Here is a 27,812-nt window from a genome sequence, read left to right as displayed (position 1 = left end):
TCCTCCTTCCCTCCCTACCTCAGAAACAAATCGGCTGAAAGGGAGACACTAATATCTCGTTAGCCTAATCTCTACCAACGAAAGAACAATATTTACTTGGCCCCTTTTAACTCCCTCTAGTATGATCACAATCAAAGCCCATGGAAGCAGCAGTCAAAAAATCAAATGAAGCATTGCATTAGGCAAATCTGCTGCAAAGACCTCTTTAAAGTGTTAAAAAGCAAAGAGGTCACGTTAAGGACTAGGGTGCACCTGGTCCAAGCCATGGTGTTTTCAATCGCCTCATATGCATGTGAAAGCTGGACAATGAGTAAGGAAGACTGAAGAAGAATCACCGCCTTTGAGTTGTGGTGTTGGCAAAGAATTTTGAATGTATCATGGACTGCCAGAAGAACAAACAAATCTGTTTTGGAAGAAGTAACAGCCAGAATGTTCCTTAGAAGCGAGGATGCAAGGCTTGTTCCCACATACTTTGGACATGATATCAGGAGGGACCAGTACCTGGAGAAGGACATCATGCTTGGTAAAGTAGAGGGTCAGCGGAAAAGGAGATGGATTGACATAGTGGCTGCAACAATGGGCTCAAACACAGCAGCAATCCTGAGGATGGTGCAGGACAGGGCAGAGGTCTGTTGTGTGTAGGGTCGCTATGAGTCGGAACTGACTCAACAGCACCTAATAACAACAGTAGATGGCTGAAGAAAGTACAATTGCCTAACAAGTCACCTATCTCTAAGCTCACTGACGTGTCAGAGACACTGGAGGGAGCTGGACTTACCTAAGGCAGCACAGCTCTGGGCCACTGCTAGTCTGGCGTTCCCACAGTTGTGTCACCCACATGGTTTACAGAAAACCCCTCTGGGCAAGAACAGCTGGCTTCTTGCAAGACTGAAAGGAAGCTTCTGACAGCATGAGCTCTTATCCCACGTGGACAACATGATGAAGTAAAAAGAGCGTGCACTTCGCAGTCAGCTAGACCTAATCTGTAATTTGCGAGGAAGCTACTTTTCACTTCTATGGGCTTCACTTTTCTCATCTATGGAACAGGGACAAATAATTGTTGTATGGGATGGATTTAAAGTATGCAAGGAAGCTCTCCCTGTTCCTGACACAGGGGACACTCCCAAGGGTGTCTTCCCTTGCGTGAGAGATGAAGCCGAGGACAGTGAGAGATGTATTTTGACAGAGATGCTGGGGGCAGGGACGCCCGGTAGGCAATCCGTGAATGCTTGTGTGATGATTGGCTCTCAACCCCAGAGAGAGTACTCTGGAGGCTGAGAGGTAAGTATTGTAAAGCTGGCTTAATCACCAAACATGTTCGATATCAATGAAGCAGATCTTTCAATCTGATTTGGGGTTTCCCTCACTTAGAGTTCAGCTCCTTTGAAGGAACTGATCTTGTCAATCTCTTGTGAAACTTTCTACCCAGTCTAATCCTTCTACTGAATGCTAGATAAAGGCTATTTCCTCTTCCATACTTCTCCCCTTATTATTTAATAAATATTTTGGTGTTGTCGCTGTCATTGGGAAAAGGTGAATGTGTGAAGCACTTGGCAATACAGACAATTTTCTGTCCAGTATGATACACAATAGCCTAGCTTGCTGGCTGGCCTGCTTTGCTCAGTCTGACAACAGCAATGCTTGTGTGGTGAGATAAACAGTTACGGGGTAGAGATATTCAAGATGGTGGGAGGTAGAGTCTGTCATAGCTGCTGGGATACTCATCCCATTTAATGGTGTTCCATGTCCCCTGGCCTACATCAGAGTTATCACTCATTTAGTGACCTCCAGATGTATTTTGTATACATGTGAGCTAAACTTCTGCTCCTCAGACCTGATTCTTTTTTAAATGTCTTTTCCTCTGTGCTAGCAGCACATATCAAAGAACGTGACTACTCTAAAATGGTAAAACTCTGAAATATTCCTTTAAAAACTAAGGCTTTATCATTGGTTTGAAAATATTAGACATAGAGTTATCCTCCTGCTTTTATTTTTCTTAATTTTGCAATCCATTCCCACACCGAAAAGGAAAAAATGTGTGATCTTGTTAGGTATTAGTAAATAAGCAAGTTTTCTCCTGAATGCCACTACCAATGTCTGTTATTTCTCGGGGACCACAACCAGCCCTGTCCTGTATCCACTCCTCATTCCGTAAAAGCTGGGAGAGGAAGCATGGCTTAGGGCTATGGCAGGGGTTTTGTAGGACATGGGTCTCTAGCAATGGTCAATACTAGGGTAGTTTTGTTAACTGCAACCACAAAACACATCACTCTACTTATAATTTAAATGACACTCAAATAGAGTCCAAATCTGAGCGCCAACATCCAAGTGAGAGTTGGCTTAAAACCTCATTTAAATGCTGAAAGTTCTCCCTCTCTCTCTCCTCCCTTAGATCCATTACAGAGTCAGAGCAGTCAGTTTCAACAGAGCATCCAAGATGTCACTGGGCTTTTCACTTGTGCCTTGCTAGGTTCCAGTTACCCCAACTCCAAACTGTGCCACTTCCAAGGAGATGGCAGGGACTGTTTCCTTTTTGGTGCTTCTCTCCTTGATGGGCCTTCTAAATTGGTCTATACTGGATGCGACCCTACCCTGTTTGAGAGCACTGATTGAAAAATGTCAGGAAAAAAAAAGGAAAACAAGACGGATAATCTCCAGCTGGACAAAATGAAGACAAAGAGGAAGCAGATGTCCAAATCAAGTCGCATACGGCCAGACGCCTTCCTCAGTCTCCAAGGTAATGCCACCAAGGTCAGTGCGCCTGTTTATCCTCCCCTTCCGGGAGGTGAGAGGGCCGGGGGTCACCATCTCACCACCTGGCTGTTGTAGTCCTCGGTGACAGCCCCCTCGGAGGCCCCGTCCCCTTTTGGCCACCGGTGGGCCCTATGCTCCCGCTGCAGCCTCCGCTCCTCCCGCCTCTTCTGCCGGTCCCTCTGGTGCTCTAGCTGCTTGGTGTGGTGGTAGCGCTGCTGGAACAGATCTTTGGCGTACTCATAAAGCTGCACGTCCAGGAAGTTCAGCTGCTCAATGCGCCGCCGCGCGCCCTCGTTGATCTCCACGTTGGAAGCGCGCGTGATGTTGAACTGCGTGAAAGGGGAGATGAACTGGAGGTTGAATGTCCTCTCAAACAGAAACTGTGTCTTCCTCTGGAATTCGGTGAGCCCGAAGAAGGCCATGTTCTTCAGGTTGTTTTTCGCGCTCTGCAGCAGGATGGTGTTTCGTTCACTCTCATTCATGAAAGTCAAGTTGTAGCAGCCCACCAGGCTGAGGTCGGCCAGCATGCGCACCTGGCGGTTGTTAGCCAGGTTGGAGCCGCAGTCCATGAACTCCCGCAAGCTGACCCCAGACCAGTCGTCCCCGGGGTAGCAGGTGGGCAGCTCGTCGGGGGTGGGGCTTCTCCCATCACACATGTGGAGAGAGGTTTTCCACGTGGCCCCTCTCTGGACGTGTTTCCACTCGCTCAGGTAACGCGACACTGGATCCCGCAACATCGTGATGTAATAGAAGTTCCTGGAAGAAATGAGAGGAGGAGCGTCAGTAGTTGACAAGGATAACACCGGGGCTCTGAACCTCTGCAATTTTACACAGGCCTTCAATCAGCGGGCTCTTCTGCCCAAAGGTTCACTTGCGATTACTTGCCTGGATGAGTGCCTATGAGATGTATGTGCTATGTTTGCGTGGACACTTGGACGGCTCTTCAACACGAAGCTTATTGGGCTTTTCCTCCCCGCTCCTGCCTGAGGCAGGATGGGGTGGGGACGAGTAGATCACTCATTTACTCACTATTACTCAGTGATACGTCGCTATTGGCAATGACAACTCCTTACATTCAGAGAGCACAACACAGTTTTTATAAAAGTTGTTACCCATCCAATATTTTATTTCATCTTTCCAACAAACCTTTGTAGTAGGCAGGAGGCTTTTGATACAAAAACACATGCAAGGAGGTAAAACAATCCCATCCAAGGCCATGGGCTAATAAGGGCTTTGTGGGACCCCAATTACCTTAATATTTTTCTCTTTACACTGCTGTTCTAGATTCGGAGGTAGATAGACGAGGTAGGCGAGGTTAGGGTAGGTTGGCTGGGGTGTAGAGACCGATAGTTACTGAGCATCTGTTGTGTGCTAGGAATCGTTAGGTGGTTTATGGATGCTAACAGGGATTATGGATGCTCAACGCACTTGGTAAAATGGGCGTATTATTACTTTTTTAAAAAATAAGCTGAGGATGAAGAGGCTTAGAAAAGTGATCACTCAGGATCCCAAGCAAGCTAATGCTGGAATCACAGCTAACCTAGGCCTATTTGATTCCAAAGCCTCTGTGCTTCCCTGTGATCCATATTGGTATTTACAGGACAAAAATATGACTGGTAATTATTGACTGCGTATAATTGCCAGGTGCTATGCTCATTATCATCACAGGTTTTATCTCATTTAATGATGTCTAATGGAACATTGAGAAGAAGCATATTTTATAAATGGTCATCTTCAGAATAATCAGGTAAAAGTGCAAGAGAAGTGCAAAGGGGCAGGAAGAGAATTGGAAAAGGTGACAAATAAAAGACACAACAATAGGCATTGTTCAAAATAAGAAAAACTCTTTCCATAATTTGAATAGCCTACCAGTGGAAGAGACTGCTAACCCCAGCCTCAAACTCTAAGCCTCTGGCACCAGAAGAGTTCAGGCAGAGCTTAGAAGTCCTTTGGTCACAGAAGCCATAGAAAGGACCCCCCTGAGGAGCAGGTTGGACACGAGGCCTTCCAGCTCTCTTCTAATATTAAGACCCCACTTGGGATTTTGTCCTTCCATGTTAGCCAGTTCAATTCCAGTTTAACCCCAGTTCAGTCCTTGCCTCATTGACTGGGGGCCAGGTCCAGAAACACAGGGTTATTAGTATTAACTCAGATTGCCCCTGGGAAGACAAAAATGGCCTTGAAAAGTTCTAAAAAAAGAGTACCAAGTCTGCCCTGACACCTGTAGACAGGAGGTGGTGCTGTTAAGAACTCTGGAACCAGGACTGGTGCTGGTTTGGGTTGGATGCCACTGCCAATGACTTCACATTGGTTGAGTGGAAAATACAACATGCCTGTCTTCAATCTGGCATCCCGAGGGCTAGATAAAATCAGGACGTTTTTGCTTGATTCACCTCAGCCTCCACTTCAGAGAATTTTGATACTAAAATAAATAATGCCCACACATACAGGTATATGCAGAGCAGATACATATAGATATATGATAGCTAGATGAGACCACCACCTATCTATCAGTTTGTCATACCGTGGTAGCTCGCCTGTTGCTATGATGACAAAAGCTGTACCACTGGTATTTCAAATACTAGCAGGGTCACCTATGATGGACAGGTTTCTTTGGAATGTCAAAGTTAAGACAGATTAGAAAGAAAAGCCTGGCAATCTACTTCTGAAAATTAGCCAGTGAATACCCTATGGATCATAACAGAACACTGTCCGTTACAGTGTTGGAGGATGAGCCCCCTAGATCAAAATGTGCTCAAAATAAACAGTGGCTGCAACAACGAACTTGAGCATATCAACAATCATAAAGATGGTGCAGGACTGAGCAACATTTCATTCTATTGTATGTGGTACTACCGTGAATCGTAGCAACTCCACAACAACTAACAAGAGACAGATTAGATAGATAGATAGATAGATAGATAGATAGATAGATAGATAGATAGATAGATAGATAGATAGATAGATAGATAGATAGATAGATAGATAGATAGATAGATAGATAGATAGATAGATAGATAGATAGATAGATAGATAGATAGATAGAGAGAGAGAGAGAGAGAGAGAGAGAGATAGGCTGTTGAGGAACCAATTTTGGTTATCATTGCATCAGATCATATTTTGTCAAATATCATTAGCAAGGAGAACAATTGTAGGCATTACTTGCCCGAATCATTCCTATCTGACTTTAGGACGTATATTTCCACTTACAAATAGATGGGGCTGTATCTGACTCTATATTTAAATCAAAGAGAGTATTAAACCTGCACGAAAAACTGATAAAGCTTAGAGGAGCTGGGAAGTCCTTCTGCGTCTGTTCACAGTCACACCCATTTCTCTTCACTTGTTAAAGATCGAGGCTATCACATGAGGACAGGTTCTATGCTGAAGAAAGCAGATTTGTTATCTCACTCTAAAAATCAGCTTTGGTGAGGAAATTGTATCATTTGCTTTTCAAAGAATGATAAAGAGAAAACGGTGCCACCTTTTGTGTGTGTGCCAGCCAAGTGCCAATGGAGGTGATCAGAAGTTTAACAGAGAAGTTAAATCAGAGGAAAAGAACACACTCCTAATTCCCAAGGAAAAGAACTCGCCTATAGAGGTGTTTAATATACACATGAAGGAGCCATGGTAGCACAATTGTTAAGTGTTCAGCTGATAACCAAAAGGTCTGAGGTTCAAACCTAGCAGGAGCTCCACAGGAGAAAAGACCTGGCGATTTGTTCCCATAAAGATTACAGCCTAGAAAACTGTGTCTGGCAGTTCTACTCTGCCCTATAGGGTCACTATGAGCCGGAATTGACTCAGTGGCATACAACAATAACAAACAACAATATCTATATGAGGGAAGAATAAATTGATAAAAGCTTATATTAGATTTAATGGAGATATTTCATTCACACAAAATTGCTGCCTACACCATTTAAGAAAAATGCTTTTTTTCAAACTTTTGTGACAAAAGTTTTCTAGTTTTAAACTACAACAATGAAAGTTTTATTCAGATACAAACTCATTGAAAGATTTGGATGCCAAATGCCTTCCCTGTACACTAGAACCCAAGACAGATGATGTTGGACCTTGCTCTATGCCAGACACGGTGCTATGGCGCAGTCCATTTTCAATAATCTTAATGAGGTAAGTGAACATTCTTTTTTCTTTTTACTTAGAGTTAAATAAACTGAGGCATTTGAGAGATGAGATAAGCTGCCCAAGATCATGCTAGTAGTAAATTACATAACTTGGATTTAATCCAGGTCTGACTTTAAAAATCTATTTGTAGTCACTGTATCATATTTTCTTTTATATCATATTTTTTTTTATATCATAAAGGGAAACCCTGGTGGCTTAGTGGTTAAGTGCTAAGGCTGCTAACCAAAAGATCGGCAGTTCAAATCCACCAAGCACTCCTTGGAAACTCTACGGGGCAGTTCTACTCTGTCCTATAGGGTCGCTATGAGTCAGAATCGACTCAACTGCAGTGGGTTTTTTTGGTTTTGTATCATGAAGGAGCCCTGGTGGTGCAGTGGTTAAGTGCTTGACTACTAACCAAAAGGTCAGCTAGCTGTTCCAAGGAAAAAAGATGTGACAGTCCGCTTCCATAAGGATTTACAGCCTTGGAAACCCTATGGGGCAGTTCTACTCTATCCTGTAGGGTTGCTATGATTTGCAATTGACTTGATGGCCACGGGTTTGGTTTAGTTTTTTATATTATGAAAAGAGAAACCTATTGTTTCATGCAGAAAAGTCAACCTAGTAGTAGTACTACAAAGCTAAACTGGATTTAAAAAAAATGCATGCCTAAGTAAAAGAAGTGGGAGTGAGCCCTGGTGGCGCAGTGGTTAAGTGTTTGGCTGCTAACCATAAGGTCAGCAGTTCGTACCTACCAGCTGCCCCACGGGAGAAAGATGTGGCAGTCTGCTTCCGTAAAGATTGCAGCCTTGGAAACTCTATAAGGCGGTTCTACTTTGTCCTGTAGGGTCACTGTGAGTTGGAATCGACTCATCAGCAAGGGTAAAAGCAATGAGAAGAATAGGGATTGAAGGGTACCATGTTTTTTATGCTGCTTTTCAAAAGGGATTACTGAGCTATAATATTTAAATCTATACGTTTTCTATACTCTGTTATTTTAAATATCTGTCTTCATTAGGTCAGCCAGACGTTTTTAAAATGCACTAAGGAAAATTCAAATTCTTAAGTAACACTCACTTCCCTTTAAATCAGGAGAAGGAATTTACAGAAGTTACAGAATTTACAGAAGCTGAGGAGAGGCCAGCCTGAGCTGTAGCTTTTGGCACTCGCCATTTCACGTTACACTGTTGTCTTTCACTGTGACAGAATGACAGTTCCATCAGTGGAAGAAAATTCCCCAAAAGGTCAGTAGGGAAAGCAGAAAAGCACTGACACAGCTTCTGGGCTCCGGGAGGAAATGTTGACAATAAAATTTGGCTCAGAGAGGATATTACTGTAGTTGAATACTGTATGACATGTCATTATTAATCCTGCTTTGGTTCTAAATTGGGACTTGTTCACATTTCAATTCTGCCAGCAGAGACTGATTTTTATTTCACAAAAAAATTGCATAAATACAGACATACCTCATTTTACTGCGCTTCATTTTATTGCGCTTTGCAGATACTGTGTTTTTCACAAATTGAAGGTTTGTGGCAACCCTGGATGTAGCAAGTCTGTTGGTGTCATTTTTCCAACAGCATGTGCTCACTTCATGTCTCTGAGTGTCATATTTTAGTAACTCTTGAAATATTTCAAACTCTTTCACTATCCTCTGTTATGGTGATCTGTGACTAGTGATCTTTTTTTTTTTTTTAACAGAGCAAATTAGTTTCTCATTAAACAATTAATACACATGTTGTTTTGTGACATTGGTTGCCAACCGCACAACATGTCAGCACTCTCCCCTTTTCAGCCTTGGGTTCCCCACTACCAGCTTTCCTGTCTCCTCCTGCCTTCTCATCCTTGCCCCTGGGCTGGTGTGCCCATTTAGTCTCATTTTGTTTTATGGGCTTGTCTGATATTTGGCTGAAGGGTAAACCTCAGGAGTGACTTCAGTACTGAGTTAAAAGTGTGCCTGGGGGCCATACTCTTGGGGTTTCTCCAGCTTCTGTCAGGCCAGTAAGTCTATTCTTTCTTTGTGAGTTAGAATTTTGTTCTACATTTTTCTCCAGCTCTGTCTGGCATCCTGTATTGTGATCCCTATCAGAGCAGTTGGTCGTGGTAACTGGGCACCATCTAGTTGTTGCTGTACTCAGTTTGGTAGAGGCTGTGGTAGCTGTGACCCATTAGTCCTTTGGACTAATCCTTCCCTTGTGTCCTTGGTTTTCTTTATTCCCTTGCTCCAGATAGGGTGGCACCAGTGGAGTATCTTAAATGGCCACTCACCAGCTTTTAAGACCCCAGATGCTACCCACCAAAGTAGGATGTAGAACATTTCTTTTATAAACTATGCTAGGCCAATTGAGCTAGATGTCCCTGAGATGTGATTCATGATCTTTGATGTTACTATTGCAACTGTTTTGGGGTGCAAGAAACTGCAACCATATAAGATGACAAACTTAATTGATAAATGCTGTGTGTGTTCTGACTGCTCCACTGACCGACCATTCCATCATCTCTCTGCCTCTCCTAGGGTCTCCCTATTCCCCAAGACACCACAATATTGAAATTAGACCAATTAATAACCCTACAATGGCCTCTAAATGTTCAAGTGAAAAGAAGATTCATACGTCTCTCACTTTAAATCAAAAGCTAGAAATGATTTAGCTTAATGAGAAAGGCATGTTGAAAGCCAAGATAGGCTTCTTTTAGCCAAATGGTTAGCCAAGTTATGAATGCAAAGGAAAATTTCTTGAAGGACATTAAATGACAAGAAATCAAAACAACCTTACTGCTGATGTGGAGAAAGTTTGAGTGGTCTGTATAGAAGATCGAACCTGCCACAACATTCTCTTAAACCAAAGCCTAATCCAGAGCCAGACCCTAACTCTCTTCAATTCTAGTAAGTCTGAGAGAGGTAAGAAAGCTGCAGAAGAAAAGTTCGAAGCTAGTGGAGGTTGGTTCATGAGGTTTAAGGAAAGAAGTTGTCTCCATGATATAAAAATGCAAGATGAAGCAGCAATTGCTGATCTAGAAGCTGCAGCAAGTTCTCCAGGAGATCTAGCTGAGATAATTGATGAAGGCGGCCACACTAAACAACAGTTTTCAGTGTAGATGAAACAGCATTATATTGGAAGGAGATGCCATCTAGGACTTTCATGGCTAGAGAAGAGAAGACAATGCCTGGCTTCAAAGCTTCAAAGGACAGGTTGACTCTCTTGTTAGGGGCCAATGCAGCTGGTGACTTTAAGTTGAAGCCAATGCTCATGTATCATTCTGAAAATTCTTGGGTCCACAAGAATTATGCTAAATCTACTCAGCCTGTGCTCTATAAATTGAACAACAAAGCCAGGATGACAGCACATTTTTACAACATAGTTTACTGAATATTTTAAGCCTGCTGTTGAGGCCTACTGCTCAGAAAAAAAGATTCTTGTCAAAATATTACTGCTCATTGACAATGCACCTGGTAACTCAAGAGCTCTGATGGAGATGTACAAGGAGATCAATGTTGTTTTCATGTTGGCTAACACAACATCCATTATGCAGCCCATGAATCAAGGGGTAATTTTGACTTTCAAGTCTTATTATTTAAGAAATACATTTCATAAAGCTATAAACAGTGATCCCTCTGATGCCATATATCATGATTCTTCTGATAGACCTGGACAAAGTAAATTGAAAACCTTCTGGAAAGGATTCATCATTCTAGATGCCATTAAGAACATTCACGATTCATGGGAGGAGGTCAAAATATCATCATTAACAGTAATTTGGAAAAGGTTGATTCCAGCCTTCATGGATGACTTTGAGGGGTTTAAGACTTCAGTGAAGGAAGTAACTGCAAATGCGGTGGGAGTAGAAAGAGAACTAGAGTTAGAAGCAGAGCCTGAAGATGTTACTGAATTACTACAGTCTCATGATAAAACTTTAACAGATGAGGAGTTGCTTCTTATGGATGAGAAAAGGAAGTAGTTTCTTGAGATGGAGTCTACTTCTGGCGAGGATGCTGTGAACATTGTTGAAGTGGCAACAAAGGATTTAGAATATTACATAAACTTAGTTGATAAAGCAGTGGCAAGGTTTGAGAGGATTGTCTCCAATTTTGCAAGAAATTCTACTATGGGTAAAATGCTATGAAACAGCCTCACATCCTACAGAGAAATCTTTCATGAAAGGAAGAGTCAATCGATGCAGCAAACTTCATTGTTGTCTTATTTTAAGAAATTGCCACAGCCACCTCAGCCTTCAGCAACCACCACCCTGATCAGTCAGCAGCCGTCAACACTGAGGCAATACCCTCCACCAGCAAAAGATTATGACTTGCTGAAGGCTCAGATGATGGTTAGCAATATAGTATTTTTTTAATTAAGGTATGTACATTGGTTTTTGCACACTTAATAGACTACAGTGTAGTGTAAACATAACTTTTATATGGACTAGGAAACCAAAAAATTCACGTGACTCACTTTGTTGCGATATTCTCTTTATCACAGTGTGCTGGAAGCGAACCCTCAGTATCGCTGAGGTATCCCTGTATATATGTATAACGATAATGATGATGGAATTTGGTGAGTTTGAAGGATTCCAGACAGAGTAGGCCAGAAGAGTTTAAATCAGAGTAATTTTTACACTAGTTCAAAAAAAAAGAAAAGAACAATTCCTAATTTCCAAGTGTGGCATAATGAATTATTCAAAGTGGCCCTTCTAGCCATGGTCTTTGTGATTTATACACAATGATTGGGTGGGAGTATGCAAATAAGGCATACGGAACCTGTGAGGGTTGGGGTTGTGAGTCACCTTGGCTAGGCCATGATTCCCAGTGTTGTGCGGTTGTCCTCCATGTTGTGTTTTGTGGATCCTGACCTCCACGTGTTGATGAGGCAGGATTGGTGTGGGGTGTGTCATGGATCACAGCCTTGCTGGAGGGCATAATTCAAGTCCCACCCTTACTCAGTTATGCCCTTCCCTGGGGGTGACCTGTATCCAAGGTATATGTGTGGATGCCCTGGCAAGGCTGTCTCTCTCTCTGCATCTGGATTGGCTCATGATCATCTAACATCCAGTCCTTGGGACAAGGTAGCACCGTGGGCCGGCAGCCTATCATCTGGCCTGATTCACCAGCTTCTGCAGCCTTGTAAGACAGCAGCCTGTGGTCTGACCTGCCAGCTTGAGTTTATCAGTGTCTGCAGCCACATGGGTTGGGAGAAGCCTATGCCTGCCCCATAGATTTCGGACTTGCCAGCCTCCAGAACTGCGTGAGCTATTTCCTAGGTATGGTTAGTGAATTCTGTGAGACGTTGCAGCTAATTATGGAACCTAAGGGCAGGAGAGAGAATACTGAGAGGAGACGGAGTAGTTAATGTTAGAGATGATGGAGTGGTATAGCAGTTTGGAAAAGCTGGACTTTGGGACATCTTTAATCTCTGCCTTACAGGAATCAACTTTGTGCTGACACTTATAAAAGAAATTATTCATTTACCTATTAACTGAACAAAATAGAAAACATAAAAGAATTTAAACAAAATATAAAGCCTCATTTATGTGTTTTAAATTTACTTAAGATTCAAATTTTAAAAACAATCATAACAGCTAACGGCCTTTAGGGCTGACAATTACAAAGGTCAGTGATATAAAGGATTAAGTGCAGCCTTTATGGGAATATGCTTTTGCCTTACATGGTAAAATTGGCCATAGACTTTCTGGCACCTTCATTCCATCGAAAACCTATAGAATCTCAAAGATGACTGAAGCTGATTTAGGCTTAGGATGCTCTTGGTTTCAAATTCCGCTTTATCATTGCTCTAAAAAATGGCAAGCCAAACTGTAGGGCGATACTTCTATGCATTAAAAAAAATGGCTGTGAGTTCTATCAGCCAAATAGGTAAGGGGCCCACCTGTAGCTAAAACAAACTCTGAAGTCAAGAGAGAGAAGTGTGCTAGTGGGATGTTTATATTCAATGAGTACAAAGCTATTCCATCTCATGGTTCTCGTGTTGAGTGGCTAACAGCATTTGAGAACTGTTGTAGTCATTTATATTCTCATGGGCTTTTCATTGGTTTGCTTCAATCCTACAAAGAAGTCAAAATAGAGAGAAAATAGTAAAATTAAACCAATAGGCCCCAGCTATAGAAGGAAAAAACAACTTACAATTTGATTAATTCTTTTTTTTCCCCCTCATCTCTATTTGCTTCTCTGCTTTCAGAAAGAAAACTGTAAAAAGTCAGTGATTAAATGATGTTCCTCTCCAGGCCACACACTCCCTTCAGTGTTTATAAGATCTGCTCCGGTTTCAGGATTCTCCTCCCACTCTCAAACAATAGAAACTCATTTTCTTCTGACTCCATAGTTTGATATAAATTCTGCCTGTGATGGAAGTACTAAAAGGGTTTGAAAGTATAACTTTCTCTCATAGGCCTAACTTGTTCAACAGCACAGTGAAAGAATTGGAAAAAAAAATCATTTTTAAAAGGGTGAAACAAAGAGTAGAGAAGAAGGACAAGCAATACCCACGAGCTGTTGTGGCCACAGAACAGAGGGTCTTCACTGACTCCTTCCGTTCCAGAAAGTCAAACCTTTTGACTCAGTCTTCAAAACCTAAGCAGAATATCACTTGTTCATGCATATACACTTACAATTAGCCTATACCCTCCCTAGATTTGGAAAAATAACCAAACTTCTCCTCCCCTCTCATCTATTCATTCATCAATTTCTTAATTCTCCAAACATCAGCTGAGACCCCTCTATTTGCCAAACACCAGAACTATGCATTTGAGAACTCCAAGACTGCTAAGACATCGTCCTCAAGGGGCTTTCAGGTAATTAATCATCTTAGTAAAGAGAGAGAAATGCTAACTAGCAAGTTAAGGAAATGTTCTGCCCATCTCTCTGGACCGGAATAATCCCTGAGACAGATGACCTTGTTTGTCTTGGTGACAGCATCCTGTCAGCAGGCCTTCCATTTACCACCTTCTTCACTGAGATCCTGTGTGAATTCATTTAAGATTGTCCGTAAGGCAATTGCAGCTCTTTAAGAATGTAGTTCTTGTGGCCCCAGGGTCATAATGGCAAATACCTGTGTACTCAGAAAGATTAAGGGAACCATGTGCCTTGGTTAGGTCAGTAACCATTGTAACTGATGATTATTACGTGGGCCCTCATAGCTTAGTAACATTCAAAGAAAGAGTGCACAGTTTCAGGCTGGTTTAAAACCCCTTCGGTGTCTTGCTCCGCTCCAAGGGCATCAAGTTAAAAAATCCTAAGTACAAAACAAGGGCATTGCTGCCTTCCTTCACTTTGAAGGCCGTCCCTGCTTCTTTGCTCATCTGAACTGTGCCCATCTTTCCTAGCCCAGGTCAAGGTTCACATTCAACTTCCCTGACATTTCTGGCCCTTTGGGTTTGCTGTATCACTTACTAAGCTATTAATTAGCATGCGATGGTCCTGGTCCCACCCACCCTTTAAGTTCCATTTTGGTAATTTTGCCTTAGGCCTCACATCCCACAGCATCTAACACTCTTTGTTTCACCCTTTCACAAATGATACTGCTTCCTCTCCTCTGTTGTTGAACAAGTAAGGCCTACAAAAGAAAGTTGCAGATTTTAGTAGTACCAAATAATTTAAGTATTTTATTATAGGCTGAATTGATACTGAAGGTATGGAGGCAGCACCTAACACATTCCTGCTCACACAAGATGTTCAGTAAATGATTCCTATGTCAAACAAAGAACCCTGGTGGCACAATGGTTAAGCGCTCAGCTACTAACCAAAAGGTTGGCAGTTTGAATCCACCAGCCACTCCTTGGACACACTACGGGGCAGTTCTACTCTGACCTATGGGGTCGCTAGAGTTGGAATCGGTTCGATGGCAACAGGCAAGTTACGTAAAATAAAATGCTTATATTGTTGTTGTTAGGTGCCGTCGAGTCAGTTTTGACTCATAGCAACCCTACGTGCAGCAAAATGAAACATCGCCCATTCCTGCACCATCCTCATAATCGTTGTTATGCTTGAGCCCATCGTTGCAGCCACTGTGTCAGTCCATTTCATTAAGATGTCTTCCTCTTTTTCTCTGACTCTCTACCTTACCAAGCACGATGTCATTTTCCAGGGACTAGTCTGGACAACATGTCCAAAACTTGCTCTTCAACATCAAGTAGCTAAAACAAAAGGAAGAAATGATGAAGTAAAAGCGCTGAACAAAAGATGTCACAGGTATTCTCTGCTTTCAGCCATGATCCATCTGCTGTCAGCAATGATTTCCCTCATTCCACACCCTTTTCTGAATCTGGCTTGAATTTCTCTGTTGATATACTGCTGCAATGGTTTTGAAAGATTTTCAGCATAATTTTACTTGTGTGTGATGTTAATGACGTTGTTCAATAATTTCTGCATTCATTTGGATCGTCTTTCTCTGGAATGGCTACAAATACAGATCTCTTCCAGTTGGTTGGCCAGGCAGCTGCCCTCCATATTTCTTGGCATAGACAAGTGGGCACCTCCAGTGCTGCATCTGTTCGTTGAAACATTTCAATTGGTATTCCACTGATTTCTGGAACCTTGTTTTGTGCCAATGCCTTCAGTGCAGCTTGGACTTCTTCCTTCAGTACCACTGGTTCTTGGTCACACGCTACCTCCTGAAATGGTTGAACATCGACCAATTCTTTTTGGTATAGTGACTCTGTGCATCCCTCCCATTTTCTTTTGGTGCTTCCTGTGTCATTTAATTTTTTGCCCATAGAATCCTTCAATATTGCAACTCCAGGGTGAAATTATTTCTTCAGTTCTTTCAGCTTGAGAAATGCCAAGTGTGTTCTTCCCTTTTGGTTTTCTAACTCCAGGTCTTTGCACATTTCACTATAATACTTTACTTCATCTTGTGGAGCTGCCCTGTGACATCTTTTGTTCTGCTCTTTTACTTCATCATTTCTTCCTTTTGTTTTAGCTACTTGATGTTGAAGAGCAAGTTTCAGAGTTTCTTCTTACATACATTTTGGTGTTTTCTTTTGTCTTTTTAATAACCTTTGGCCTTCTTCCTATATGATGTCCTTGATGTCATTCCCTAACTCATCTGGTATTCGGTCATTAGGGTTCAACGCGTCAAATCTATTTCTGAGATAGTCTCTAAATTCGGGCAGGATACACCCAAGGTCGTATTTTGGCTCTCATGGACTTGCTCTAGTTTTCTTCAGCTTTAACTTGAATTTGTATATGAGTAATTGGTGGTATATATTAGCTATTAAAATATATCCAATCATGCAAAAGGACAAATATTGTATAAGACCACTATTATAAGATCTTGAGAAATAGTACAAACTGAGAACACATTCTTTTGTGGTTATGAGAGGGAGGAGGGAGGGAGGGTGGGAAAGGGTTATTTACTGATTAGTAGATAAGAACTACTTTAGGTGAAGGGAAAGACAATACTCCATACAGGGAGGGTCAGCTCAACTGGACTGGACCAAAAGCAAAGAAGTTTCCAGGATAAACTGAATGCTTCGAAGGGCAGCGGAGCAAGGGCAGGGGTTTGGGGACTATGGCTTAAGGGGACTTCTAAGTCAATTGGCAAAATTAATTCTATTAGGAAAACATTCTGCATCCCACTTTGAAGTGTGGCGTCTGGGGTCTTAAATGCTAACAAGCGGCCATCTAAGATGCATCAATTGGTCTCAACCCACCTGGATCAAAGGAGAATGAAGGACACCAAGGTCACATGATAACTATGAGCCCAAGAGACAGAAAGGGCCACGTGAACTAGAGACTTACATCATCCTGAGACCAGAAGAACTAGATGGTGCCCGGCCACATCCGATGACTGCCCTGACAGGGAGCACAACAGAGAACCCCTGAAGGAGCAGAAGAACAGTGGGAGGCAGACCCCAAATTCTCATAAAAAGACCAGACTTAATGGTCTGACTGAGACTAGAAGAATCCCATCGGTCATGGTCCCCAAACCTTCTGTTGGCCCAGGACAGGAACCATTCCCGAAGACAACTCATCAGACATGGAAGGGACTGGACAATAGGTTGGAGAGAGATGCTGATGAAGAGTGAGCTACTTTTATCAGGTGGACACTTGAGACTGTGTTGGCATTTCCTGTCTGGAGGGGAGATGGGAGGGTAGAGAGGGTTAGAAACTGGCAAAATGGTCATGAAAGGAGAGACTGGAAGGAGGGAGTGGGCTGACTCATTAGGGGGAGAGTAGGTGGGAGTATGTAGTAAGGTGTATATAAGTTTATATGTGACAGACTGACTTGATTTGTAAACTTTCACTTAAAGCACAATAAAAATTATTTATAAAAAAATATATCTGATCATTGCATTAGATATATTTTAATAACTAAGGTTGATATTGCCTTTGATATATGTGCCTTCTTTATCTCCCTTAAATTAATCTGATACTTTTTTTGCATATATAAAATCTGTGTAAATAGCAAAAACATATACATAATCTTCAAATGCATGTGTGATTTAATTGTGATGGTTCATGTGCAAAGAGAGTCAATGTAGACTTAAGGGTACAAAGTAGACTACTTCATACAAAAGGTAATTAGTAGCGATGAGGTTTATTTTTATTATTTTTTTTTAATGTTAAATTATTGGTTTTCTCCCCTACTGCTTCAAGAACCCATGCTTCACTGAGCAATTTATTGTATAATTGCTCCCTTAATAACTAGCAAATCATTTAATTAACACAGGTTTATTGATGGTTTGCTATGTGTAAGGAACTGCTCCAGGAAATGTGGAGGACATAAAAAAAATAAAATGCCCTCAAGTATTGGCGGGGGGGGGGGGGGGGGCGCTGAGGTGGTAGAAAAAAGGCATTAAAAAATTATGAAGGTAAGGAATAAATTGGAAATATTTAAGAAACAGAGAGAAGACTAACCTGAGTAGACCAGAAATTTCACAGTGTGCATCTTACTAAATATTTGTTTAATGAATGACTAGAAAGAGGCATAAGTTAGAACCAGATGTTGGGACCAAATTGCCATGGACTCTGCATGCAACTTCGAACAGCTAAAATGGGGAAATTGTTGATTTACGATGATTTATTTAGCAATAGTGTTAAAGATGGTCTAAAGTAGATAGCCATCTGTCAAGTTTGTTGTACTGTAGTGGCTTGCATGTTGATATGATGCTGGAAGCTATGCCATTGGAATTTCAAATACCAGCAGGGTCACCCATGATGGACAGGTTTCAGAGAAGCTTCTATACTTGGGAAGAAAGGCCTAGTGATCCACTTTCAAAAATTAGCTAATGAAAGAGAACTTAAACTCACTTGCTTTGGACAGGTCATTAGGAAGGATCAGTTGCTAGAGTAAGGCATCATGTTTGGTGAAGAAGAGGGCCAAGAGGGTGAGGGGGACCCTTGGTGAGATGGATTGGCACAATAGGTGCAATGATGAACTTGAGCACAGCAATGATTGTGGAGATGGCACAGGACTGGGCAATGTTTCATCCTACTGTACACAGGTTACCATGAGTCAGAGTGAACTGATGGCTGCTAACAACAACAACAAGAAGAAAGTAGGTGGAGACCAGGAGAAACATTCAGCAGCCATGGTTAAAGACCTGCAGGGAAAAACCCAGAACCATGGTTGCTGATAAGAAGAAATCAAGGACAGATTCAAGCCATTTATACACCCATCTGTCATTGGCCTCTCCCCCTTCTTAGTGTCAGCTTTCTCTATACCACTATTTCCTACTAGATATTTGCTCCTTCCCTCCTATCTAATCATTCCCTTTCAACACTGCCATAGAAAAGATGCTACCTCTACTAGTATCCTAATCAAAATGGTAGAATGAGGAGTATAAGTCACTGGGATCATTTTGGTTGTGGTGATTAAAAAAATATTTTATAAGGTTGTGACTTGCTTATCAAATAGAACACATCTGAAAGAACTTACGTAATGCTAGGTCACAGGGGAGGGTTGATAAATATGTTTTCAATTCACCCTTGTGAAATATTTCCTTCTACTCCCAGCTTAACCCTTATAAAACCAAGCAACAAAATTAATATCTCCACACAAGTTCTATCCATTCATAAAAACCAGATCAACTAAAAATACCTCCATCGAGCCACCCATGATGCCCTCAGTGGAAGGGACCTCTCGACCTAAAACCTGTGCCTCTAACACTTTATCTTCATCATAGTGACCACTGAACATGCCTTATCACTTAAATGGGTTTTATGCAACCTGAGAGAGGGAACCTTGCCTTGCTCATCTTTCATCCCTCACAACATTACATGTAGTGGATGTTGAGTTCAATGTTTGTAGGATGAATAAGTATATAAATTTCATCAACTGCTATTCATGATATTCTGAGGGTGATATCCCCAGTAAACTGAACTCATTGGTGCCTTAAACAACAAAGGTGACACAGGATTAACGTTTCCTTTAGCCTAGACCTTGTGGATCGACCTACCTACCTACCTACAGGTTGCCATGGAGTTGATTCAAACCCACGGCAGCCCCATGTGTTTCAGAGAAGAACTGTGCTCCCTAGAGCTTTCAATGGCAGATTTTTCAAAAGTAGATTGCTGGGCCTTTCAGTAGATTCAAATTTCCAACCTTTTGGTTAGCAGCCAAGTACATTAACCATTTACACCATCCAGGGACTCTAGATCTTGTGAAATGTGCAGGAAATAATGAATTTCTTCTAAGTCCTTTTGCTCTACAGACTTTGACATGGGTTTTCCCTACACAGCCCAGGTTTACCAAAGCTGAGAGTTTTTGAGTCTTGCGAAAACACTGTAAGACTTGTAAGGCCAACCTGCAGTGCCCCTGAAGGAGAGTTTTCATCCTCACCATGGCGCCTACACAGGGAAATGGGAGACCTGGAAGTCTTAAACATAAGCTTGCAGTTTTTAAAGTGAAACTGAGCTTCTGTCCGCACTTCTGCACTGTGTGCTGGAGACGTCCAGACTGGAATTAATTCCTCAACTCTCTTTAGTGCGGCGCACTCATTACTGCCTGCCCATTCTTCATTATTTCAATAGAGCATTATCTGCACTGCGCTGTATCTGATAGGGGGAACTGCAGCAGTTACAGCTTAGCAATCAGACTGCCCTTTGACACCGTGATGAAAAGGCCTTTGATTCAAGCCTTGAAAACAAATTAAGGAATTTAAGAATGATGTTCTAAGCAAATGGGAAATGGGGAACTATGATTGTTAAGTATCATAATAAAGAACTTTAGGAGCCCGACAATGGTGTGTGTCAGAGCGACTGGTTCCAAGGATGTCCGGTATTATGATGAGAAAATGGTGACACACACAGGTTGTTATCTTACCTCACACAGAAGCCACACAACCTGCACCAAGGGCCCTCACTCCTTTCTCACAGAGTCTGGCAAAGCAGTCAGACCCTTTCAGCAAAGCCATTTTCATTTTACATACTATCCAGAGACCTTGACTCTTCAGTGGGTAAGACAGAGTGAGAGGAACGCCCACAGGCCTTCCCTCAGAGGGTAAGGCAGAGTGAGAAGGACACCCACAGAGCTCCCCTCAGGGGGTAAGGCAGAGCGAGAAGGACAACCACAGGGGTCCCCTCACTGGGTAAGACAGAATGAGAGGGACACCCACAGGGGTCCTCTCAGTGGGACAGACAGAGTGAGAGGGATACCCTCAGGTCTCCCATCAGTGGGTAGGACAAAGGTGAGAGGGACGTCCACAGGGCTCCCCTCAGAGGTTAAGACAGAGTGAGAGGGACGCCTCTAGGGCTCTCCTCAGTGGGTAAGACAGAGTGAGAGTCACACCCACAGGGCTCCCCTCAGAGGGTAAGACAGAGTGAGAGGAGCGTCCCCAGGGCTCCCTCAGTGGGTGAGACAGAGTGAGAGCGACATCCACACGGATTCCCTCAGGAGTAGAAGCTAGGTTCAGCATCCCTTTTCTTACTGTGTACTTGATAACTTAAAGGGAGAAAAATTTGGATTTAGTTAGTTTTGCCTTTCTTCTTTCTTTCTTTTTTAATAATTGAATGTTTTTTATCCTCCAGTTTAGAAATGCAATTCTTTCTCATTATAAAAAATTTGGGAAATCTAGGAATTGCAAGACTGAAAAAAGAGAAGAAAATAAAAATTAATGATCACCTCACTCAAATATATATATATACACACAAAAAAAATCTGTTGCCCTCGAGTTGATTCTGACTCACAGAGACTCTACAGGACAGAATAGAACTGCTCCATAGGGTTTCCAAGGCTGCAAATCTTTAAGGAAGCAGACTGCCACGTCTCTCTCCCATGGAGCAGCTGGTGGGTTTGAACCACTGGACTCTGGGTCAGCAGCCAAGCACTTAACTACGGCACTGCCAGGGCTTTCTCTCTCTCTCTATATGTACAGAAGATGTGGTAGTCTGTTTCCATAAAGATTACAGCCTTGGAAGCCCTGTAGGGCAGTTCTACTCTATCCTATAGGATCGCTATGAGTTGCAATCGACAGGAAGGTGTGGTTTTGGGTTTTCTGGTATATATATGCATACCTATATATATATACACACAGAGACACATACATTCCATATACACACACACATATATATATTTACATATCTGTTACAAACTTGAGATTATAGTATACACTATAATTTTAACCTTTTTAAACTTTAACATATATTTTATTTAATATTATTGCACAATAGTACAATGTTCTTCAATATTGTTGTTGTTAGTTACCATCAAGTCAGCTCTGACTGAAGGCACCTTGATGTATAACAAGCTGCACATTGCCCAGCCCTGCACCATCTCCATGATCTTTGATATGTTTGAGCCCATTGTTGAGGCTATTGTATGTCAGTCCATCTCATGAGGATTTTTATGTTCTTTTGTAAGATTATAAGATTCCAATTATGGATGTACCATAATTTATGTGCCCAATTTCCCACTTTTGGATAACAAGGCTGATTCCATTGGCCAGGGGGTAGGGGGAGGAGGCTCTTTTACACAATAATCTGGTGAGCCTCCTAGGTCATAAATATTTGTGCAGAGAATAAATTCCAAGGAATAGAATTCCTGTGTGAAAAAAATTGCCCATTTCATTGTCAAAATGTCTGAATATAGGTTCTGTCAGCATATACTCCAGTCAGTGTATGCCAGGACAGGGCCATTCCACAAGGCCTTGACATCATAGGGTGCCAGGGCCATGGCCACCTGAAAGCCAAGGGCAGGGCTGTGATACAGGGTGGACCAGCAATGTGCCCTGGGCAGTGCATGGCCCTTAGGTGAACAATCTGGGGCGGCCAAGTTGAGGCTGTGATGTGGTGGTAAGGATTTGTTTATTTTACATTTAATGAGCAGCTGGAATATCAAATTAGAAACTAAACATCTGTGAAATCCAATCCACTCATCAGGGCTGCAGCCATATGAAAGCTGACATCTGGATCAGAAAGACGGAGGTCCCTCACCTGACTGTATTTGGTGCCAGTCCTCAAGGAAAAGGCCTGTTGAGATGCAGTTTTTCTGCAAGGTCTTGGCGGCAGTGAACTTAAATCATGTGAAGCCACACGTGATACTATGATAAACAAACAGAAGCATGGACTACATTGCTCTTGGGCTATATCGGTCATTTCTCAATGATGACCATTCAGTCCCACCTCCTTAGATGAAGAGACAAATTTATTAATAAGGTAACATTTAAAACCCTGCCACACTGCTGCTTTGTACTGACACCAAGCCTGTGAGCCTCAGACTCTCTAAAATGCCCTGATTTTCAGATGGTTGTCACATTTGCTTTCACTTCCCCTCAAGTGGCTGCTGCAAGAATAAGTTTCAGGGATGCATGTTCCAGGGGCCTGTTTTTGCTATCTTGCTGAGTGCAGTTCCTCCCAGCACAGTTTCAAATGTGCCAGGGAAGGTCCTGCTCTCATGCATTATTCAGAGACTTCAGCGATTATTTGGTTCAGAGGCCCCCTGCTTTGCGTTGTGTCCCTGGGATTTGGGCACGCGGACGGCTCTAGGCGCTTTGCAAAGCTGTGGTTTATGCGGCGGGTATCCACCTGAAGCCTGGAGCCACCCCGGAGTGAGATAAGGCCCAATGCAGCCCCGCTTGCAGCTCTAATCCCTGCCCCGCAACGCAGAACACCAGATAGTACACTGAGATTGCGTTATCGGGCCATTCGTGTTCAGCCTTGCTTTCTTCTCCGCTAATTTCTCAGGTGCTGCTTTTAGGGAATGTGAGAATTATACAGGGTGGCAGGAAAGAGGTGTCTCCATTGCAGCTGTTTAGAGCTGGCCAATTTGGAAAGAAAAAGAAGTAAATTGGGATATCTAAGAGGAAGGCAAATGTCCCATCATTTAGGTTTATACCTAACAGCTTTGATATACCTTCTCCTGAAGCATAATGAGATTAAAAAAAAAAAAATCTCTGCCCAGATTTCCCATATTCTTTTAATGTACTTTAGAAGAAGGTTTACAGAACAAACCAGCTTCTCGTTAAACAGTACACGTATTGTTTTGACATGGGCTAACAATTCCATAATATGTCAACACACTCCTTTCTCGACCTTGGGTTCCCTATTACCAACTTTCTTGTCCCCTCCTGCCTTCTCGTCCTTGCCCCTGGATTGGTGTGCCCCTTTAGTCCCATTTTCTTTCATGGGCCTGTATAATCTTTGGCTGAAGGGTGAACCTCAGGAGTGACTTCATTACTGAACTAAAAGGGTGTCTGGGGCCATACTCTCAGAGTTTCTCCAGTCTCTGTCAGACTAGTAAGTCTGGTCTTTTTCTGTGAGTTAGAATTTTGCTCTACATTTTTCTCCAGCTCTACCTGGGACCCTCCATTGTGATTCCTGTCAGAGCAGTCAGTGGTGGTAGCCGGGCACCAGCTAGTTGTGCTGGACTCAGTCTGGTGGAGGCCGTGGTAGTTGTGGTCCATTAATCCTTTGGACTAATCTTTCCCTTTAGTTTTCTTCATTCTCCTGCGCTCCCAAAGGAGTGAGACCAGTGAAGTATCTTAGATGGCCGCTCACAGGATTTTGCCATATTCTTTCATAAACGGTTCATTCATCTTACATAAATGGATTTTCTTAGGTTCTGTTATTAGTACTGAGCAATCATTTTAGCAAATAAAACATAATGCCTGAGCGATCCCCACCTGACTCTACCCTTTCCCAGTTCTCAAAGAAATAGAGTGCCTTGGAGGCCACTCCTTAAGCAAGCTAACTTGAAGTATGGAAAGGTCCATGTAAAACAAGCACTGATATTCATAACCGGACCAATGATGGCTACTATTGATCGAATGCTTACTTCCACCACGCCCAAGTGCTGCTCTAGTGCTGTATTTGCATTAACCAATCTCCTCATCAAAACACTCTTTTGAGTTGCATAGGCTTTTACACAGTGTCTGTGATTTCACAAAGTGATAGTTTTGTCAGTCACTTCCAGCACCTCCTAAGAGCCAAGCTGTCTTAGGAATGCAGTTTGTGACTTTATGGTACAGTGGCCCAGGGTTTGTTGAACTCAAACCCTAGGGGCTAACTGAGCCCTTCAGGGTAAGGGATTTGTGTTCCCCTGTGGGTAGGCAGTCGGAGACAAAAAGAGACAGCATTTTGCAGGGTTAGGGGTAGACAGAGAAGCAAAAGGAACACCGGGCTTCCGGCTCATCTTGGCCACAGGACTGGACAAGTCCAGAGGGCCCTCTAGATATTTACAGTTTAGAAGAAGTCATAGAAACAATTTTCCTAAGCTCAGCATACCCACTGATGACAAATTTAAGCTTGAGGAAAGGGTACTCGAGACAAGGGGTATTACTGCAGTTGCATTAGTTTCTAACGCTCCCAAGGAATCTAGGAGCCAAAAACTGGTCATCTCAGGACAACAAAGGATGGTTGGAAATAGCTGTGAGGAGAATTCAGATAAAGCCCAAGCGCACACAATGCCATAACTCTCTTTCTGGCTTTAAAGTAGGTCTTTTTTGAACACAATGCTACAAAGACTCAGAGGAGTGTTCAAAGGAAGTTGCTGGGTCCTGAAGCTGGCTGTTCCAAAGCCTTTTTTCAGAATGAGAAGATTCAAGGAAAGTACAAGTTAAGCTGTATTCATTTGGGCAGAGCTTGAGCGTATAACTTACAGCATTTTAGAAACTTCATATAAGGTGCAGTGGTAAGAAGACGGTTTTGAAATCAGAAAGACCTGGGTTCCAATTTCAGGACCACTTCCCTTTCTGTGTGACTTGGGTAGCTTAGCGACATCTTGGAGCCTTAGCTACCGCAAGTAAATGTTGTTGTTACCTGTTGTAGAGTTGGACACTAACTCCTGGTGACTCTATGCACAACAGAGCAAAATACTGCTCATTTCTGCACTATCACCATGATTGATTGAGGATTGTACCATTGTGATCCATAGACTTTTCATTGAACCTTTCTCTCTAGTCCATCATAGTCTGGAAGCGCTGATGAAACCTGTTTAGCATCATGTTGTTGTTGTGTACCATTGAGTTGATTGTGACTCATAGTGATCCTATAGGACGGAGTAGAACTGCCCGGAAACAGACTACCACATCTTTCTTCTGCAGAGAGACTAGCGGGCTGGAACTGCTGACCTTTTGGTTAAGAAGCACTTAACCACCAGGCCACCAGGGCTCCTTATTTCAGCATCCTAGCAACACAAAAGCCTCTGCTGACAGACGGCTGAAGGCTGTGCATGGGGTTCACTGGCCAGGAATCAAACCTGGGTCTCCTGCATGGAAGGTGAGAAGTCTACCACTGAACCACAGCGATGTGAGAATTAATGAGTGAAACAATGAATATAAAGGGTCCAGCAGCAGCTGATGCATAGCAGACCCTCAGCAAATGGATATATCCTCCACTTCAACATCCTCCCTTTTTCTAGGAATGTCGGGCCTCAGAAACCACCCAAGTATAATAAAATTGCAAATATTTAAAAAGTCATGTTAATAAAAAAAAAAAAGACCAGCCTCTTGAGCTTTTAAAAAATATATCTGTGTAATATGCTACAGTTTTCAAAACACTTTGCTTACTTATTCCTATTTGAAAGATGAGGAAACTGATATTCAGAGATATAGAATGACTTTCCCAAGGTCAAAGAACTAAAGTATGGTGGAACTGAGACTTTTATATCCTAGCTTATTAATTTATTTGAAAATATTTGTTGATTATGCATTTCACATTAAAAACCTTGCTGGATCCTTGGGATATAATGGCAACAATATACAGCCTGACCTCAAGTTACTGACTGTGTAGTCATCTTTTGCCTACTCCATGCTGTCTTAAGAGCCCTGGTGGCACAGTGGTTAAGAGCTCAGCTGCTGACCAAAAGGTCAGCAGTGGAGGGGCAGTACTATGTCCTATAGGATTGCTCTGAATCAGATGTGAGTTGACGGCAACAGGTTATGTTTTGAAAAGAGGGAGCCAGGAAAACTAGCCAGACATGGACATACCTTCATGTAATTATTGAGGCTGTGTACAAGTCATTTTGAAATAAACTCTTATTTCTAAGTAGGCAGTGTTGCTGACTCCCATCTGGAGACACGTAATGTTTGGTGGTCTCTCTTTTTGTGATGCTAATCGTCACTGGTGATTATTGCCTAGGTACAATATTTCATTGGGGTAGCTAAATGGTGATATCCTAATTCCATTAAGTCTTCTTCATTTATTAGCTGTAATGTGTCTATAAACAGAAACTTCCTGTCTTAGTCATCTAGTGCTGCCATAACAGAAATACCACAAGTGGATGGCTTTAACAAAGAGAAATTTATTTTCTCACAGTCTAGTAGGTTACAAGTCCAAATTCAGGGCATTGGCTTCAGAGGAAGGCTTTCTGTCTCCGTCTGCTCTGGAGGAAGTTCCTTGTCTTTAATCTTTCCCTGGTCGAGAAGCTTCTCAGGCTCAGGAACACCAGGTCCAAGGGATGCGCTCTGCTCCTGGTGCTGCTTTCTTGGTGGTATGAAGTCCCCAACTCTCTGCTTGTTTCCCTTTCCATTTATCTCTTGAGAGATAAAAGGTGGTGCAGGCCACACCCCAAGGAAACTCCCTTTACCTTGGATCAGGGAGGTGACCTGGGTAAGGGTGGTGTTACAATCCCACCCTAATCCTTTCAACATAAATTGCAACCACAAAATGGGGGGCAGCCACACAATACTGGGAATCATATCCTAACCAAGTTGACGCATATTTTGGGGGGGACACAATTCAATCCATGGCACTTCCCTTTATCAACTATTTGGTACCCTGAAGTATCGTTTATGTCAGAAAGGCAGAGAAGTGTTTGATTCTTTCATTTTATTTACTGGTTTTCAAAATAATAGGTTACTTTCATAGAATTTTCCAAAGGGGCTTTCTGGTTTGTTTTTGTATCCTTATGAACTCATGAATCTAAACATATTTAGGAAGTTTCAAAACATTGCAGTTATTACCCTTATTGATACTCAAGTTATCCAGTTTTTGACCAGGGGTAGTTTATTTGGAGCCCTCATGGTGCAGTGGTTAAGAGTTAGGCTGCAAGCCAAAAGGTCAATGGTTCAAATCCATCAGAAGCTTCTTGGAAACACTATGGGGCAGTTCTACTCTATCCTATAAGGTCAGAGTCAAATTTGACTCCACAGCAACGGGTTTAACCGGGAGTTGTTCAAGATGGCTCCTGAGTCCTTTCGATACAACCCTGGTGGATGTTCATGCATATTCTTAAAGGATCATACACATGGCAAGAGCTCCCTATTGAACAAGATCAAGAAAGATGGTGTAAGGGCTTGAAATTTTCAACCGTTCCTCAAGAATGACGTGACTGCCGCTCTGTACCTCAGCCTGGCCAGCGTTACCTGTGCGCCCCGGTCTCCTCTCTTACCGCCTACCAAGCCGAGTGGCTGCTGTTTGTGCTCATTACACCTGCACACTGAAGGGGACCTAGACCAGACACCATCTTTATCTTTCCTATGTTCTATATTGGCACAAACATTGGGTTTTCTCTTTCATTTTCTCTTTCATTTTTCTTCTTCAG

General features: G+C 42.4%; 1 protein-coding gene across 1 annotated transcript in view; it reads right to left on the bottom strand.

The window, feature by feature from the left end:
• Positions 1-2,351: 2,351 nt before the first annotated feature.
• HS6ST3 (heparan sulfate 6-O-sulfotransferase 3) overlaps positions 2,352-27,812 on the bottom strand; it is an 858,544-nt gene continuing 833,083 nt past the window's right edge. Inside the window, exon 2 of the mRNA XM_049853123.1 lies at positions 2,352-3,510. Coding sequence (XP_049709080.1) covers positions 2,802-3,510 — 709 coding nt within the window. The 3' untranslated portion in view covers positions 2,352-2,801. The remainder of the gene's footprint in view (positions 3,511-27,812) is intronic.

The sequence above is a fragment of the Elephas maximus genome, chromosome 14 (genome assembly GCF_024166365.1).
Source record: "Elephas maximus indicus isolate mEleMax1 chromosome 14, mEleMax1 primary haplotype, whole genome shotgun sequence".
Taxonomy (NCBI): domain Eukaryota; kingdom Metazoa; phylum Chordata; class Mammalia; order Proboscidea; family Elephantidae; genus Elephas; species Elephas maximus.
The sequence above is the reverse complement of the archived record's forward strand: the minus strand, read 5'-3'. Positions and strand labels throughout refer to the sequence as shown.